This window comes from Bos javanicus, chromosome 14 (assembly GCF_032452875.1).
Source record: "Bos javanicus breed banteng chromosome 14, ARS-OSU_banteng_1.0, whole genome shotgun sequence".
In the NCBI taxonomy this organism is placed as follows: Eukaryota; Metazoa; Chordata; class Mammalia; order Artiodactyla; family Bovidae; genus Bos; species Bos javanicus.
In genome coordinates, this window is record NC_083881.1 from 19,993,536 (window position 1) to 20,012,635 (window position 19,100).

General features: G+C 50.5%; 1 protein-coding gene across 5 annotated transcripts; it reads right to left on the bottom strand.

Moving 5' to 3' along the window:
* Positions 1-8,242: 8,242 nt before the first annotated feature.
* CLXN (calaxin) lies at positions 8,243-19,073 on the bottom strand. Of its 5 annotated transcripts, none has more exons than XM_061438718.1 (8): positions 18,859-19,061; positions 16,323-16,432; positions 14,625-14,783; positions 13,811-13,915; positions 13,008-13,159; positions 12,188-12,292; positions 10,783-10,862; positions 8,243-8,374 (listed from the first exon to the last, which is right to left on the bottom strand). In XM_061438718.1, the coding sequence occupies exons 2-7, from the start codon at positions 16,411-16,413 to the stop codon at positions 10,803-10,805; spliced, it is 672 nt and encodes a 223-aa protein (XP_061294702.1). In that variant the 5' UTR covers positions 16,414-16,432; positions 18,859-19,061; the 3' UTR covers positions 8,243-8,374; positions 10,783-10,802. The 5 variants fall into 5 exon arrangements, with proteins under 5 accessions (XP_061294702.1, XP_061294704.1, XP_061294706.1 ...); XM_061438719.1 differs by lacking the exon at positions 8,243-8,374 and adding an exon at positions 9,501-9,938; XM_061438720.1 differs by lacking the exon at positions 16,323-16,432 and having other exon boundaries at positions 18,859-19,073.
* Positions 19,074-19,100: the final 27 nt, after the last annotated feature.

Genomic DNA, 19,100 nt, shown 5'->3' on the forward strand with positions numbered 1-19,100 from the left:
GGTTCCTGGAGGGCAGGTGCCTGTCGACGCTGAAACGCGAGGTTGCAGGGGCCTGGGGTGAGCTGCAGAGGTGTGCATGGCGTGGAAGGTCAAGTGCAGTGGGATGGGCTTGAGAGGCAGCCGCTCAGAAGGCTGTGTCTGGAGGGTAGAGCCGTCAAATGGAAGGTTCTGGAGGAGGGGGTCCCGCAGTGGCCAGGCTGTGGTGTAGCTGCTCCCGGAGGGCGTGAGAGGCTGACAGAGATGGACATCTGTCATTCACAGGGCAGGAGATCTAAATTCTGGGATCTTTGGGGAATCACCAGAGTCCCCCTTGGAGTCTGCGAGTCTGGTCTGAGAACAGTCGTCACGCATCCATCACCTGACTGGGGATAGTCACCTTCCAGACAGGGGCACTGCAGTGAATGATGGGCCCCGGGCCCAGGGGAATTGGCTGAGGAGGGGGCAGGGCAGGGGTCGGGGCTGAACTCTCAGCAGAGACCGGGGAGGTCTGCAGGTGGTGGACCATCGGGAAGGGAAGGGGAGGAGGTGTGAGGCCGTGCAGACAGCAGGGATGTCATCTCCAGGGCCCCTCGTCCTGGTAACGTTGAGCCAGGCAGCCAGCAGCCTCTTGGAAGCATCACGTTGCCAGAACACTTTCTAACAGGCCTAGACGGTGCCCGTTGCTGAGCCTGTAACACATAGCTGTGGGGGAAGAGAGACTTCTCAGGACCGTGACTTCCCCAGGTAGCTTTTTACCTTGTTGACCTGCACATTCTCAGCCTTTAAAAGTTAAGATCTTGGTGGCTAGCCATGTGCTGAATACACGTGAGTTTTGAAACCCTCAGTCTTATAATTTCACCCTGGACTGGGTGGAATCCTGCAATGTCCACCTGCAGGGACTCAACTCAGGAATCAGAAAATATCTGATGTTTAGGTTTCACAAGGATGTCAGTTTCTTAGAAGACTCTTGGCTTGATCTAGCCTCATCAGCAGGACACTGTGTATTGAACTCCAACCATACTTACTCCATGCTTCAAAAGGAGTCTGTTTACATTTGCTCCCTTTTTGAAGACATATTTGATGTGACAAATTTACTCTGTGAACATCAAGTAAAGATGCTGAATCAGCCGTGGGCAGAGACCCACTCATGTCAATGACTTTCCAGATACCCAAGTAGCCCTGGTTCACTGTTCTTTGTCTCAGAGGGACATTTTTAATTTTGTTTGGTGACCAACATAAAAGGCCAACACTGATGCCCCTGAAATGATGGGTGGGTGGACTGCTGGCCAGGCTCCTGGTCTCCTGGTGAGTTGCAGGCAGTCAGGGCCTTAGGGAGCTGATCCTCCCACTTTGTTGGGCACGTGCTGTGGCCTGACAACTTTCTCAGGAGTCATCATTGCCCTGGGTGCACAGACTAAAACAAAAAGGGGTTTTCCCACGACCCAGCCTTGGGATTCAGTCATCAACTCACCTAGCAAACATTTATTAAGTGCCAAGTATATGCAAAGGCAGGAGAACAGGAGTGAGTAAAAGTGGCCAGACCTATGTGTTTATGGACCTACGTTTGTGTAGAATGAAAAAAACCATAAGACAAGTAAATAGAAACTGAGAACAAAGCAGAGGCTGGCAGCAGGGTGATGGAGGCTGTGCTAAGCCCACTTCCCTTGGGGTGAGGAGGGTTAGTCTTAGTGTGGCTGCAGTGATGGGATGGCTAATGAAATGCTGTCCTCCAGGACTCCAACCCTTAGCTTAGCACCACGTCTCCTATCTCACAATGCAACTGATAGAAACAGTGAAACCAGTCTGAGGATCCAGGTCTTTGGAGGAAGCAGAGGGAGAAGGTGTGTTAGGACCTGGGGACCCTGTCTGGTTTCTGAGGTCACATTAGGGAGGGGGAGCCTTCCCAGGGGGTGGAGCAGTCCTTCAGCAAAGAACTGGGAGTCCCCTCCCCATGGTGGGTGTGAACCTGCCAAGGAGACTCAGGCGGCAGCTGGAGACTCAGAGAGCCATGTGCCTAGGGATGGCCAAGGGTGGACAGATAGGGTGCCGGTGTAGGGGCAGAGGGGCAGCACTGAGTGTCCGGCGAAGCCTCTACAGAGATGGTTCCCTGGGAACCCCCTTGACCCACACCCGCTCCCAGAGGTGCCCATGGGCGTCACCCTAGCTGTCCAATCCTGGGCCTCCTGGACCCCGCCCCCACTGTACCCTGGGACCTGCAGACGGAGGGTGCTCAGAGACTGGGGCGCCACTTGGCTCTGCAGACTCGGGCGTGCCCTGACTGCACCTGCAGGGCTCCTGTCCCGGGGCCGGGGGTGCTGGCCGAGCTGCACCTGCCGTGGGCGCGCCCTTCTGGAGCTGCATACCTGGCGCTGGGCTGCAGGCCCCGGCCTGCTCACATCCTGCTGTACCAGCGGAGGCGAGAATGCACGGCCAGGATTTCCTACCTGACGGGACGAGGCGGGCTCCCCACCTCCCCCTCCTGCGTGGCCCAGGTGACCTCACCCTCGTCCCTCTGCTGCCGTCGGCTCCTCTGCTTATCAGGGTTTCTCAGGAGCAAACTGACCACGACGCCTGTGGGTTGTAACTGTGCAGATCCCAGGGGTGACCTTGGAGGAGGGGACAACGGTCATCAGGAAAACTGGGCTTTGGTGAGGCTGGAAGGCTCCTTGGAGGAGGTCGCTAGTCATGTGTTCCTATCAGAGCCAATGTCAAGCTTTCTGTAAAATCAAGTGCTGTTTGCTCCTGGACTTTGAACACTGTAGTAATTTTTCAAGCTCTGAGAGGCAGCTGCAGGAACAGGCTTGTTCAGAGTGACCGGGAGAGGGTGCTGAAAAACCCACATCGGGCTGTGCCCCCACCCCTTCACACCTTTCTGGGCTGCAGATCCTTCCAGGTAGAAGGGATTACAGGACCTCCTGGGGTGACCCTGTGTTCCCTGAGCCAGGCTGGCTCTTCCATGCTCTCAGCCTGCAGCCCCAGGTGCTCTGAGGCTTGGCCGCCTCCATCCCAGGGAAGCAAGCCATGGCTGTGGGGTGCCCCCAGGCCCCAAGGCTGTGTGCCTCTTGCCCTCACCCTCTCTTGAGAGGGGGACACCTGTGCCACCGAAGAACAGCAGGGGAGGGCAGTGCAGGGGGAGCTGACGGCAAGGCACCTGAGGCAGAGGGAGGCAGCCCGTGTGTCTGTGTGTGAGGGTGTGTGACAGTGTGTGTGTGTGTGAGAGTGTATATGTGTGAGAGTGAGTATATGTGTGTGAGGCTGAGAGTGTGTGAGTGTATGTGTGTGACTGTGTGTGACAGTGTGAGGGTGAGAATGTGAGTTATGTGTGAGAGTGTATGAGTGTGTGACTGTGTATATGACAGTGTGTATGAGACTGTGAGTGTATGTGTTGTGTGAGAGTGTGAGTTGTGTGAGTGTGTATGTGTGAGAGTGTGTGTTTGAGTTGTGTATGTGAGTGTGAGTTGTGTGAGTGTGACAGTATGTGTGACTGTGTGAGAGTGTGTCTGTGTGAGTGTGTATTATGTGTGAGTGTGTGTGTGAGCACAGATGCATCTACACACAGACACAACCAGAGCCCACAGTGGCATCAGAGACAGCGTTCTGACCACACAGCAGTGACAGCGTCAGAGGTCAGCAGCAGGTGCAGGATGTTGTCCCTGGGCCTCACCTGTCACCTGTGAGCTCCTGGGACTTGGTGGTGCTGAGGAAGGAGCCTGGGCAAGAGAGCGTGCCCCCTGTGTCTTGATTCACCATAGTATCCCCGTGTGATCATAGCATCCCTGTGTCACTGTGCCCCGTGTCACCATAGTGTCCCCGTGTCACTACAAGCTGTGCTGTTTTCCCTTGAGTCCAAGGACACGACACTCTAGCGCCTTCAGTGACCCCCCCTAGACACTCTGTCCCTCGAGGCCCTGTGAGGGAGTCTGCCTGCTGAGGGCGCCAGGGAGCCCTGCCTCACTGCCATCGGAGCACCTTCGGTCTGGATCTTTGACACGTGGCCAGAGCACCAGGTCTTCACTGGAGGCCGTCTGGACGTCTGGACGACTGAGTCTGGGGCTGAGCCGGGTGCCCTCCAGGTACCCCTTTCCCCATCTGCCCCTTCCTGAGTCTCCACACGCTGCGGGTGGGCATCTGGGTCGCCCTCACTGGGCACGCGGTGTGAGGCCCAAAGGACCCTGGGCGCCTGGCTGAGCCCACCTTCCTGTGGGTGCCCGGCGGCGGGGCGTGCAGAGGGGCCGGACCAGAAGCAAGCCTGCTGACCCTGGGGAGGCAGGGTGGGGCTGGGCGAGGGGGTGGGGGCAGCTCAGAGGCGGGGCTAAGCGGCACCCGCCCCTTCCCCCGCCCCTAGACCGGGCCGGCACCGCCTGAGGTTCTGCGAGCTGCAGGAGCCTAGTCTCGGATCACAACCTCGGGGGCCTGAGTCCCAGAATATCCTGACTCTGACTTTCTGTGACTGCTCGCCCCGGCAGCACCTGAGGGACGTGACCGCCGGCCTTCCTCCCCCGCAGCAGCAGGTCCGGGCAGGGCGCACGGTCGGAGCGGCTGCCCCGGGGCAAGGGGGGCTGTGGGTGCCAAGAATGCAGGGGTGGGGCCTCTCTGAGTGTCCGGCGAGGCCTCTGCAGAGAGGATTCCCCAGGAACCCCCTCTGCCCACACCCCCTCCCGGAGCTGCCGGTGGGCGTCACCCGAGCCGCCAGGTCCATGACCCTCCCCTGCAGCCCCCGGGCCCCGCCCCACTGCACCTCGGGACCTGCAGGCGGAGGGCGCCGCGTGGCTCTGCAGACTCGGGCGTGCCCCGACCGTACCTGCAGGGCTCCTGTCCCGGGGCCGCGGGCGCTGGCCGAGCTGCACCTGCCGTGGGCGCGCCCTCCTCGGGCCGCATACCTGGCGCTGTGCTGCAGGCCCCAGCCTGCTCACATCCTGCTGTGCCCACGGAGGCCAGACTGCACGGCCAGGATTTCCTACCTGACGCGGGCAGGGGCGAATGCGGCTCTTAACTCTCCATCTTACCTGTTATCTTAAAAAAAAAATTCATGATTTAAAAACCATGCCGCCAGTCAGAACATCTCTTTCTTGCTACCCCGTCATCCCATCGCCCTCCCCCGTCCTCACGGTTCTCCCCTCCCCCTACCGTGTACTCCTGCAGGTGGGCACTGCCTGGAGTTCCAGTGCCCTGGCCTGTGCTCTGCAGACTCTGCACACCGGAGCCTCTGTGCACAGACCCAGACAGGATGGTGCCCTTGGCAAGAAGGAGGTGTCCACCCTTCCTGGCCGTCAACTGACCCTGGTTTCCTGAGGTCGCTGTGCTCTTCTGCATTTACACGCCTCAAAATCAGCAGAAGATAATTATTTAGAAATTCAAAGAGGCAAGAAGCTTGTTCTCCACTTAGTCAAATGCACAGTGTCCCATTCAGGAACATGGCAGGCACACCCAAAGGTGGACTGGGCTTGTTGGAGCTCACATAAACTGGATGCAGCTCCTGTTTGCTCAGTAGCCTTCAGACGTCTGTGCTTCCACACAAACCCTGTATCCTACTGATTTCTATTTCCGCACCCACGAGCCAGTGCCACAAGCACTGGAGCCTCGAGTGGGGTTGACAGGAAGACAGACGTTAGCGGGACAGCACCAATGGCTTCGGGATTGGCAGGGTCATGACGAGTGAGATATAACGGTCGTCTGAATTAAATTTGCCCATTATGGTCCATTTTGGTTCACTGAGTACTAAAATGTTGATGTTCACTCTTGCCATCTCCTGTTTGGCCATGTCCTTGATTCATAGACCTGACATTCCAGGTTCCTATGCAATATTGTTCTTTACAGCATTGGACTGTACTTTCACCACCAGACACATCCACAACTGGGCATTGTATCCGCTTCGGCTCAGCCTCTTCATTCCTTTTGGAGCTATTTCTCCACTCTTTTCCAGTAGCATATTGGACACCTACAACCTGGGGGGCTCATCTTTCACTGTCATATCTTTTTGCCTTTTCATATTGTTCATGGGGTTTCAGGGGACTCGAGTGTGTCTCATAAACAGAATAAAATACTGTGTGTTTCTGTGAGTTTGTGGGGAGGATGCATTAGTGGATTAACAGGGGGGAACTTCACAAAAACATACCCCAAGAGTGTCACATTTGTGAAAATCCTAGTGACACTTTCTTTGGAGCTTTATGCTGGTTTCATGAGCTCCGTTTCTCTAAATACACTAGACGACTAAAGGAGTTCTAGGGAACCCCTCACAAGACTTCGGCTCCGCCACTCAGACGACGCTCCACACTTGTCAAGGGGAGGACCCAGAGCCAGATCTTCAAGTCGAGTCCACTGTGTTCTTATTTTTTCATCAGCTACGAGATCCTGGTGAGGACCCTGCCTGCCCTAGACCCTCACGTCTACGGTGTAGCCTTATTTATCTCAGATTTTTGTCACACTTCACAGTTTACAAAATGGCGTCATAAACTTATTCTCACTCATTCTCAAAGTCCCTGTGAGAGGAGGCAGAGAGTGGAGGTGTTCTCACATTTTATATGAAACACACTTTGTAGAGTGTTTATAGCCTATGGGGCTTCCTTGGGGGCTCTTTGGTAAAGAATCTGCCTGCCAATGCAGGAGACGTGGGTTTGGTTCCCTGGGTCAGGAAGATCCCCGGGAGAAGGGAATGGATATCCACTCCAGTATTCTTGCCTGGAGAATTCCATGGAAAGAGGAGTCTGGCGGGCTAAAGCCCCTGGGGTTCCAAAAATTCAGACAAGACTTAGCAATTCAATGACAATGTTATGGACTAAGAATACGTGACTGTCCCACTGTGACCACAACTTCTCCGTGCAGCCCTGATGGATGGTGAGTATTCCAGTCCCCACCAGCTCACAAATCACCTTTCACTTATGTTGGACTTTCAAGTCCACGTGGCCTGTGTCAGGCAGTCAGAGCTGGACCGAGGTGGGAGGGCCTGGTGCAAATCCACGCCCCCGCCCCATGCTGGGGTCCTTGGGCTGGGTCCCTCCCTGCCTCTGTAAGGGCCACACGGTCACTTGTGTGTGTGCTTCGGGATCATGTGGCCTCTGCTTCTCCTTCTGCACACGGAAGTCTGTGTCTGGCACCGCTCTATCCTCTGTGTGAGGGTCCAGCTCGCCCTCTCTGGGAAGGACTTCCAACATGCCCCCATGACCGTTCCTCACGGCCTCCTTGTGGCAGGGCGGGGCCCAGCTGTGTCCTGAGCTCTGGGCTAATCGCTCCCACCAGGAGGCAGTGGCTCCACTCAAAACACCACTGCAGGGAAGACGTGCCCACTCCCGGCCTTCCTGGGGCCCTGCTCCAAACCTGGCTTTCTGTCCCGGCTCTGAGACCCCGAGCATTGTCCATGTTGAGACCTGGGGTGGGGACAGGAGACGGTGCACACAGGCCAAGGGCAGGACAGCTGGGACCTCACCTGGTTTCTGCAGACACCTCCAGGTGGACTGTCTCTCCCGTGGAGATGCCAGGGCCGGTGGGTCCATCCCAGGGCCAGATGGGCAGGCAGGGCAGCAGGAGGTACAGGCAGACAAGAAGATGTGGGTCTTGGGGAGGAGTGTTTTCCTGGCAGATATGGTGGGAGGCTTGGGCCTCAGGAAGCTACCCTTAGGATGATGGGACCTGGAGTGGTGTATCCCCATGGGGCTGGGATGGGGAGAGAGTCTCCTGGGCTGGCCCCACCATGGCTGCCCTTTTCTCTGCCGGAAATCTGGCGTCTAGGGGCTGATTCTGGTTCCGGAGTGTGTTCAGGGTTGGCTCCTCCTTCACTGGTGACCAGACTGGAGCCACTTCAGGAGGTCGTGTGCTCCAACCAGAGGGAGGGGTGGTCCTCCAGGAGGGGGACACACATGACTTCTGCACTTTCTGGGTATCGCCAGGTAGTTGCACAGTTAGTATATCATGACCAACACATGATCTGGGGTGCATGTCTGTTCCTTTCCCCGGTAGCTGCATGTGAACCCCGACGACTGGGAGGTCAGGGATGCTGAGAAGTGCTGCTCAGAACCTTCTCTAGAGGGGCTATTGGTACAGTTTCTGAGCCTGTGTGATGGGAATTCCCTTGAACCATCTCCACGACAGGACTCTTGCTGGGGGAGGGGAGGAGGGGCTCCAGCAGAGGGGGACAGCAGGGGTGTCACAGGGGTGTCGCAGGGTGCAGAGCCTTCGTCTACACCGCGGACCGGGCAGGGGACTGATTTAGGCTGGGTTACCCACCTCCCCCGCCCCTGCCAGCTTAGCCCGAGGTGGGACTCATGAATGTTTTGGATGATTTTATGATGCAGGCAATTGCAGGCTTGGCTTCTCACAAGTGCAATCTTGTTCCCAAAGATATTTGCAGGTTAAGAATGCAGGACTACCAGTTTTCAGTGGTAGCTTTTAAATCCTGTGGCTGAAAAAAAAAAAGTTACTTGTTTCCCAAACAGAGTCTCTCTGTGCTGCTCAGGGGCTGTGCAGCCCTCCCAGAGGGGCCTCCCAGGGCGTGGAGGGGGGAGCGTGTTGAGGAGCCAGTGGGAGGGAGGCTCCAGGTTACAACTGTTCCCCGCAGCCCCAACCCGGCCACCCCGGGGCAGACGCAGTGCTGAGCCCCGCTGAGCTTGGAAGGAGGAGGCGGGGAGGCACCGGGGCCCAAGCGGAGCAGGAGGAGAGGCTGGTCCTCAGGGGGGACTCGTGTGCTCGGAGGACCTGCTGTGAAGTTGAGTGAACCCTCGGGGATAAAGTCATTCACAAGCTGCCACAGAGAATCTAGACATCTACAGGAAGTCACCGGAGGGAAGAACAGGGCAGAGGCGTGGGACCCAGCATGTCCTGGGCTGTGGGGAGGCTCCAGCCGCTTCCCTTGGGTGCCCCACCCTCAAGTCCCACCACAAGTGTTTTAAAGGCTTTTTTAGTTTTAAATGAAGTCAAGTAGTAAAACAGGGTTATTCACATGGAGGTTGACCTACAGGGAAAGGTTCAGGGACAGATGTATAAAATCAGGGCTTTGCATGATCCATTAAAATCACAGTCGATTATGGCCCACATGCTGGCAAAGAAGTAAATAGTGCAGTGCAGGGCAGGGTTGGTCCTCACGCGCCCGCCCTGCTGGCCTTCCCAGGACCGTGTAGTCACACGTGCCGGAAATCTCCAGAGATGCAGGCCTGGAAGCCAGCACTCCCACTCACAAAGTCACCCCAGGTAAGGAAGTGATGAAGCTTGTGAGGAGATTTATCTCCGAGGACAGTTCATTTGGAGAATTATTCGTAACAGCAAACGTGGGGACATTCAAATTGTGAAGGGTAGGGAAAGAGCCTCCCAGGACGGCTCTGGACGAGGATTTCCTGACCTGAGGGAATGTTCCTGACACAGTGGTTCATAAAAATGCAGCTTAGAAGAGGAGGTTCAGTGGTATCCCCTAAAAATATGGGCGACTGTGCAAAAACATAGATGTCCTCACAGAGGCCTTAAGGAAGCCTAGAGAGTCTATACCAGAATATTAATGTTTTAGTTTCATCTTAAAATTTCTTAAACTTCTGAAATATTTTTCAGTGATTATTATTTGTAATTGGAAAAATACAATAAAAATTACAAGTATATTGTGTTGCATTTTTTATATGCCAACTCAAGACAGAAAAATTGTATCAAAGTCCATCTGTATGAGAATCCAAAACTTTAAGAAAACACTTGGACAGTAAAATGTCTTCTATTTCATGAAACTGGATATTCCACTTATTTATAGCACTTCATTTTTAACACTAGGTATTCTTTTGCTAAAATGCAATAAAGCATATGCAGTAACAAGAGGAATTTGATAGGCCATGTGGCCTTTACGTGTCTGCACGTGGACCTGGGGTTCCCACTTGACGTCCCGCGGCTGCCCTGGAGTTCGCAGGAGGCAGACGTGGCTCATCTTTCTTGAGCAGAATGAGGCCCGTCTTTCTCGAGCTGCGTCCGATGCCCTTAGCACCCACTGGAAACTGGGGCAAGGGAAGGCAAGACCAGCTTTGGGGATACCCAGCTGGTGGGCACATGTGACGTGGCCCCGGATGAGGGGCTGCACAAGGGGTGTCCCAGGTGGGGTGATGTGGACTAACAGTGGGGTCCAGGGGGAGATCCCAGGGGCAGAACAGAGTGGGGGCTTTGCATCTGACCAGAAGGGGGATGTCCGAGCTGACTCACACCCAGACCTCACCCCAGACCCAGGGAGGAGCATGCCCCGCCCCTGTCCACCCACAGATGGGTCAGCCTCGTGGTGCTGTCTGTCCCTGGTGTTTGCTTGGGGCCCCTCTGGGCAGCAGGCTGAGCCCTCAGGCACTTCAGACAGTGACACAGAGCATATGAAAACAGACCCTGTGTCTCTGACTGTCACCCAGGGCACAGCAGGAAGGTGTCTCAACACTGAACACCAGAATCATCATTCTTTGGAAGCCATCTTGGTTACTGGTTGCTCCAAAGGGAATTCAGTAGGTTTAGTGATATTCAGATGGGTGCCCACCATCTTTCCATCATGAAAAAAACAACTCACGATTACATTCTCTCTCTATTTGTTTCATTCATGGAGATATTTTATGATAGTTTGTGTCAACAGATGCTCTAGGTGATAACTCCTCTCTGCAGTGATAACCCATTGGGCCAAACCCAACCACAGCTAATAAGGAAATCTGTGTCTGTGTCTTACTTGATCTTATACCAAAGGTGACGATGTACATTAGTCAACCCTGACCCTTTCCCCCTCAAACACACAATTCACCAAATTCGCCCGCACCGTCCAGGCTAAGCAGGAAGAACACGCAGTATGGGTGAGCCTCCCTTTTTACTCACTTGAGATGACATTTAGGAATTCACACCTCATTGAATTCATTTGGATCTTTGAATACTTGGGCTTCAAATTCACTCTGGCTCTGTAAAATGAAGGTGCTCAAATTAGTACAGACTAACAAAAAGCGTTCTGTGTGTCTGCCTGACGTCCGAAGAGCCTGGCAGCAATGAGGAGCATGAGGTGGGGGCCTGAGATGGGCTGTGTGCTCATTCTCAGGTGCTGACTCTGCTCCAGCCCAGCGCTGGTTCAGGGACCACCAGGAGGGCGAGACCTGGCTCCCAGGGGCCCCTGCCCACAGGCTTAGGGCCAGAACCAGGGGTTGCTTCACAGGCCAGAACCAGGGGCTCAGCTCACTGCAGCGGGGCTGCAGGAGGGCGGGCACCCTGGGGATCCCAGAGGGCTCATCATGGCACAGCCAGGCTGTGGTGGCAGCAGAGATGCTGGAGGGAGACCTGGGGGTGGGGAAGGGACAAGGTCAAATAAGACACGAGCCCAGCTGGAGATACAGATGAGACACTGGAGTGGGAGTATGGCAGTATTCATGTATCACATCACTCCACCTGCCTAACACCTTTCAACAGATCCTCATGACCTTCAAGACAAAGGCCAAGCTCCGAGCTCCATGCACTGGGCCCTTCCGTGTCCTCCAGGCTCATCGTCAGTCTCACGACTCCAGATGCTCTTCTGATACTGTCCCCCTTTCCCTCTCACACAGGACACTCCCTCTGTGTGGGCCCTGCTGCCCCCGGGCATCTGGTTGACCACTGGGTCCACAGGACCCGTGAGCCTGCCTTGTCCCTCCAGCTGTCCACCCAACTCCCTGCAGCAGTCTTCCACGTCCCCTCTTGACCACACATGCCCCTCTGAGCCCCAGCACCTGGGTCCCGGGGACTCTGTAACCCGTGATCAGTGAACCCCGGCAAGTGGCCTACACTCTCTGAGCCTAGGTTTCCTCATCCATAAAATGAGGACAGTGATATTGCCAACTTCACAGGGTTGTCAGAGGACAAGTGAGGCCACACGGGGCTGCCAGCACCACTCATGGTACTGATTAGCATTACTGCAATGCTGGTATAATGATTATTATTATCATGTAATCATTTTCATGTTGGTTTTTTTCCCTGCTCTGGAGTGCAGCCCTAGAGTTTTTCATCTGGGTTTCTGGTCCACATTATGCTTCAGTAACAGTTTCTTACAGGAACAAACAAGTTAGTGAAAGAAAAAGTCACAGCGGACTACACGAGTTCAAAGACATGGACCAGCCCTATTTCTCGGCTGCCTTTCTCTTTTAGAAGCTGTCCTCTGTGGGTGAATGTGACTCATCTGATCACTTGCCAAACCAGGGAGTCCTGGGCTGCTGCTCCTATAGGATGTTTTGGTCTCTGTTCTGTGAACACACGCTGTTACCTTTGGGTCAGGGAGACATGGCCCAAATGCTTCCAGTAGAAGGGTCTCCTCCCTCACGGCCTGTTCATAGTCCGCGAAAGACAGCTTCCCATCGTGATCATGGTCCTGGGGGCAACCGCCACGCGGCAGTTAACATGGAAACACTGATCACAGACACACACTATCTTCTCGTGGTCCATGGTTCAAAGAAAGATGTTAGAAAAGTAAAAGACTAAGTGCTGAAATGGAAAAGATCCTTTAATACTATGGTGAAAGAGAACAAGCTGGCGCTTTCTTTCACCAGGCATAAGACTGATTCTTGTTTAGTTGCTAAGTTGCGTCAGACTCTTTGTGACCCCATGGACTATAACTCGCCAGGCTCCTGTGTCCATGGGATTTCCCAGGCAAGAATACTGGAGTGGGTTGCCATTTCCTTCTCCAGGGGATCTTCTTGATTCAGGGATTGAACCTGGATCTCCTGCATTGGCAGGCGGATTCTTTACCACTGAGCCATCAGAGAAGCCCAGGAAAAGAGTTTCCGTAATTTGAATTCTTATTTCTAGCCCATCTCTGGCCTGTGAATTTCAGTGCACGCTAAATCACTCAGTTGTGTTTGACTCTTTGCAGCCCTATGGACTATAGCCCTCCAGGCTACTCTGTCCATGGGATTCTGCAGGCAAGAATACTGGAATGGGTTGCCATTCTCTTCTCCAGTGGATCCTCCCCACCCAGGGATTGAACCCAGGTCTCTTATGTGTCCTGCACTGGCAGGCAGGTTCTTTACCACTAGTGCCACCTGGGAAGTGAATTTCAGTAGAAAAGTCTGAATGATCCATCTCACCATTTTCTTCAGTGTGATCTCCACCAAGTCCTTGATGCCTTCATCAGGGTCTTCCTCAGACGGCTGCTTCAGGAGGCTGTTCTTCAGCATGTGGAACATCTCCTCCTTGGAGATGAAGCTGTCCCCGTTTAAGTCAAACACTTCAAAGCAATCTTAAAAAAACAACCAATACAAAAGTGCTGCCACTAGCAAAGTAGAGTTTGCTCTGATGGTTTTCAAGGCCCAGGCCTCTAGGGTGATGCTCTTATCAAGGCCCAGGACTCAAAGCAATCAATTCCCATAATAGATGCTCAACATCCACTTACTGAATATACTCAACAGTCCTAGAAAGGTTTCTTACACTTACCTACAAAAAGGAGGCCAAGGAACAACAAGTTGACAATTTCATCTTGGAAACCTTGGAAAACTGATTGAAATGTGCCTCTTAAACAGAGCTCACTGGGGGTGAATTAGGAATTAACTAAGAATCAGAAACTTGAATCAATGTTTTTGACTTTTACGATTATAATTCAAGTAACAAAATATGTAAAATACTCAATCCTTTCATACCTAAAGGCATGCATATATGGTTATCATGTGTGCTACATGCCTGTGTGGTCTTGCTTGGCATGATTCCTCCTTAGAGTGTCCTGATTTGTCTGTTTATTACTTTTTTCCACTCTTATTATTGACTTGAATTTGCTCCCTACATGAGGTCAATGGGAGTTCAAATGAAGCAAACAACAGACACCCACCACTCTAATTCACATTCTTTGCACCTGCTTATCATAAAGTACAAACCAGTAGGATGAGTGAAATCTTACATTTCATTTTTTCTTCCAAAGTTCCTCGAAGAAACACTGATAGTCCATAAACCCACTCTGTTACACTTATGCAACCATCGTTGTCTTTATCAAACCCTCGGAAAACTAAAAAAAGAGAGAGACATACAACATGACGCTCGTGCTGGGCTTGTATTCTCAGCGAAGGCCTGCGCCACACAGCTCACTCTTAATGTTTAAGCAAAACTTCAGGACCATGTGGCCCCATGTTCTTATTTGACAAAACAGGAAACGGAGACATCATAGCACTGGAAAACTCTTTCACCTAAGCTTTTACATTCTCCCTTTATACTTTGTGAGAACAAGCACACTGAATATCTAAAGACATGAATCAACAATTAACACATAAACAGGTTGGTATATTAGATGTCAGTATGTTAACATGAAATATATAATTTTGTATTTTTGTTACTCAATGAAAGTAACGCTACTATGTGACAGGCTATATCTTAATTTTTACTGAAATACTCTCAATGGTATAAGGAAATTTGAATGTCCTTTTAAAACTATATTTTTAATATTATTCTATTTACTAAGTAGAAATAGAAATGTTTGGGGTTTTCTGATATAAGGTAAAGGAAACCTAGCTATTCAGGCTGACTTTGTCCTCTTCTTAAATACACAAAAAGAGTGGTCGCTATCTTCTTCCCTACAAATATGAAAATTAAATTTTTATGTTCAAGTGGAATTGGGATCACAGAACATGAAGCGTTCCTCCCAGAGTTTGCCTGAACTCCAAACCGTTTTCCTCAGTTATGGCTGGATCTGGCCCGTCAGGATGCTGGCATCTGCTCACCCCTGTCCATGATCATGTCATCCGTCATCCCAAACGTCATATGCAGGATGTTCCGAAAGGCGTTGCGGTCCAGCCCGATGATCATGCCCTGCCGCTCCGTCACTTCTCCCACCAGGTTATAGAAGAGGTTGATAAGGCATTTCACTTCAAATTTACTAACTGGGAAAGAATACAATTAAGACATAACAAAAGGCATTTTAACCTTTAAAGTCCAGCTTCAACTCTGCATGAATGAGTCTGCAAACAAACTACACTGGAGCCGTCCACAGCCAGCTGTCGACAGGAGACGACCCTGCTTTGAGACTCATGACCCCCATGCTAACAGAGGACCCCACCACCCCAGAGTCTCGCCACAGTAGAAACAACAGCCATCCCTCCCACAGACTGAGGCTCTCATATTTAGGAAAAAAAAAAAAAAGATAATATCAGCCAGGTCATCTGAAAGGCAACTGTGGGGTCTGATTATAACCTGAGCAAGGCAGCAGAGGTGAGCATGGTGATGTGAAGAATGGTAATTTTCCCCAGCATTAAAAAAAATAACTTTATTTATTTATTTTTGGCTGTGCTGGATCTTCACTGCCACGCCCAAGCTTTCTCTAGTTGTGGCAAGCAGGGACTACTCTCTGTGGCAGTGCATGGGCTTCTCATTGCCGCAGCTTCTCCTTTTGCAGAGAATAGGCTCTAGGGCACAAGGGCTTGGGTAGTTGTAGCTCCCGGCTCTAGAGCACAGGCTCAATAGTTGTGGCGCCCAGGCTAAGTTGCTCCATGGCTGTGGGATCCTCCCAGACCAGGGATCAAACCTGTGTCCCCTGCATTGGCAGGCAGATTCTTAACCACTGGACCACCAGGGAAGCCCTCTGCAGCATTTTGATTACAGGCATTCATGAGATTTACAGTTTAGCGTTCCCCTGGAGATAGATACCGATCTCCCCCAAACTAGGCACCAACTTCATCTCACATTAGCTTTTGTGGAGCCATGAGTCAGATTTTGGAAATCAGAATCACCTATTTTCCAATAAAGAAGGATTTAAGCATATTCTAGCACACAGGAAGTGTGGGTTGTGGGTGATGTGAAAATGAACAGGCAACCATGCAGCAGCACCTTGGAGGAAGAACACTTTTGTCTAAAGCGTGTGCACACACGTGTCTGCTTTCAGTACACATGACTGTGGAGAGGGTGGCGCAGTAAACACAGAGCTGATTGTGTCCTGATCACCGTCTGAGGTGCCTAGCTGGAAGGATTAGTGTCTGGCATTAAGAACATAAAAAGGAGTTTAAATATGAACTACAGGTGGAAGGTGGGGAAGATTCTATTTCAAAACAAGGCAAAATTGTGGTTGAGCATTTTTAAAAACAAAGAAGATGTGTCCATGTACAAGGAAATGGCACAGAGAAGCGGGTAAATCCCATCTCGTCTTTCAGGCCAGGACAGGTTTGAGGCTGATTTCTGGTTTGGGGCACCACAATTTAAGAGGAACATTGAAAACTTCAGAAAATAAATGATTTAGTAAATAGATTGATAAATAGGAGACAATGATACAGTGGTTGTACTTTTTAAAAGAGCTGTTAGTTGCCACAGAAAATGGTATGAATAGTATGTCACTTCCTCAAAAAATTTAAACATTGAAATACTACACAATCCAGTGATTTCACTTCTGGGTATTTTCCCCAAAGGATTGAAAGCATGGACTCTGATACCTGTGCACCAGTGTTCATAGCAGGAGTATTCACAAAAGGTGGACGTAACCCAGGTGTCCATGGAAGGATGAGTAGATGGGTGTCCATCCATACAATGGACTGTGATTCAGCTTCAAAAAGGAGGGAAATGGTGAATCACGCTACCATATCATGACTCTTGAGTACAACATGCTAGAGGGTCGGACACGACTGAGCGACTTCACTTTCACTTTTCACTTTCCTGCATTGGAGAAGGAAATGGCAACCCACTCCAGTGTTCTTGCCTGGAGAATCCCAGGGACAGGGGAGCCTGGTGGGCTGCCGTCTGTGGGGTCGAGCAGAGTCGGACACAACTGAAGTGACTTAGCAGTAGCAGAGTGAAATAAGCCAACAAAGATGACAAATATTTTATGATTGTACTTATATGATGTACCCAGAGTAGTCAAATTCACAGAGACAAAAAAGTAGGTGGTGGGTGCCAGGGGCTAGGGGAGGAGGAAGGGACCAGAGGTTCAGTTTGGGAAGATGAGAAAGTTCTGGAGATGATAGGGGGCATGGCTGCCCAACAATGTGAATGTACTTAATGCCACTGAACTGTGCACTTCAAATAATTAAAGTGATACATTTTGTGTATTTGTGTAATACATTGTGTGTATTTAACCACAATAAAAACTCTAAAAATAAAAAGAGATGTTAATGGTTGGGAAAGAGAGACTTGCATGAAAGATGATGTGATCTGTTCATGTATATGAAATGCTAGCTGAGGGGGTGTTGATTAGCCATTTCCCCATCTCAGCTGAATAAAAATGAAAGAATATTAGCTTATTACCCAAAGTATCAAAGCTGAGTAATTTTTCCACAGGAAAAATTCTCTTGCTGAAATGTTTCTTAAATTCAAGAATACAATACTAAATGAAATTAGGGACACCAGAGAAGGGATTTATCTTTTCAGATTGCTGTAAGTCTGCTCTGCACATCAGATCTGCCAGGTGGTGGATTAACTAGACCACCACTTAAGATACTTTCTTCTCTGATTCTGCAAAATCTACTCACTTCATCCTGCTGGGAACATCACCTGGCAACTAAAAGGAAATCTGACTTTAGAAGAAAGGTCTTCTGTGTAAAGATTCAAAATTATTACAATGTCTATGATTAGTCACTGTTTCCACAGAATTTAATCATCAAGGTTCTTAAGACTTACTTTAAAAATTTTATGTGAAGGACAAAAATCAAAACTGTTGACTGGTTTTCTTGTCCCATTTTCACTTATCTTTTAATATATTCACAGAATGTCTGCAATACATTTGTAAACACACTGGAAAAGGAACTAAATAAAATTCAGAGTTTGTTGTGTATAGTAGTTATTGCATTGTTTATTCAATATGTTACTAGATGTTTTAAGAAAATCTGGTCTTTTCCAACAAATGAAAATATTTTAAGAAAAACAACAGGACAAAACTCTCAGATTATAGTAATCATAATAATAGATTATAGGACAACTTTTATTTTTGGAGTTTAAGATGCTTATACATACCATAACTTTTATTTGCAGCACTATCCTGACAGACTTTCTTACCTCTCATTGTATAAGATACTAACTCTGATTAGAAGGCACTAGATTCCATAATCTTTAGAACTACATCAAAACATGTTTGCTCTTCTTTCTTTGCACTATGGGAATAGTCTTGGGATTATGGTTTCTTCTACTTTTTAAGAGATGAGTAGTTTTGTGATAAGCACATAACTTATAAGCTGGATCATCAAATATTTATACCATATCCATAGCTTCCTTGCCCAATCACAGTTCTGTTTTTGAGTCTGAATATAATTATAAAGTTACCTGTGAAACTCTAGGACCACTTTTCAGAATATGTGTGAGATGGGAGCAGGGAGGTTATTGACATTAACATCTTTAAAAGGTGTTCATCTTGCCACCTGCCAAGTCTCCTTCACTTTGCAGGAAAATGGGGCCCCAGAGATGGGAACAGATACTCTATCGTGTGATTAACTTTTTTGAGCTCCTTTGTTTCCAGGCACATTTCCTTGCCCTGAGATACAGGTTTCTGTACCACTTTAACCCACCTTTCCTAAGGATGTTCAACCACTGATAACCACTTTCCCATAAGGTTTGCTTAGTAATTTCCAGAACTTGGACCTTGCCAGTTGATTTGCTCTAAGAAGAGCTTTTTGTTGTGCTACTTCTCTTGATTCCAGTGGTTTTTAGTGCTTGTTTTCCACCTAAATCTGAGGCTAGGGCAACATATGTCTTCAGGGTAATTAAATTGCATTTCTTATAAGGTAAGGGGAAGTTAAGAGAAAGTTTGAAAAGCAAGTACGTGCATGCATGGGTGTAGAATTTGGTGCCTGGACACCTGGAAATGCTCCTTAAGATCCTGGGCTCTGTGGGTGTCCACCCAAAATAGCTGATGCTAGTGTTCCCTTCCAGACTTCTCTTTAGGGTCAGGCGCGGAGGGGCTCTGCAGACCGGACTCTAGCACCCGCAGGATAGGGCCTGGCCTGGGAGTCTCTGCCCGCCCAGCCCTTGATTCTTACTTACAATGCTTGCAATTTTTAGTTAAGGAGTCCGTCAGCTTCTGCAGCTTCTTGCGGTTCATGCTGGGAGCTCAGGAAACCGGGAAGCGGCCGGTGTCTAGCGGCGGCTGCCAGGACGGTTGCGAGCCCTGGGTCTTTGGCTGCAGGCAGGTCTCCCCTGTGTGTGTACGTGGTCCTAACACGCGGCGTGGCCGGGGCAACGGCTAGGCGGCCGCCGATTGGCTGCTGGGCAGGAGAGGGCGCGGT

Excerpts from the sequence above, each read along its gene's own strand:
- CLXN (XM_061438718.1), bottom strand. The coding sequence starts at position 16,413 with ATGGATGGACACCCATCTACTCATCCTTCCATGGACACCTGGGTTACG. Across the intron at positions 13,916-14,624 it reads TGACATGATCATGGACAGGG|TTTTCCGAGGGTTTGATAAA; the intron begins GTGAGCAGATGC and ends CTCTTTTTTTAG. Across the intron at positions 10,863-12,187 it reads CATGTCTCCCTGACCCAAAG|AGCCAGAGTGAATTTGAAGC; the intron begins GTAACAGCGTGT and ends TTCATTTTACAG.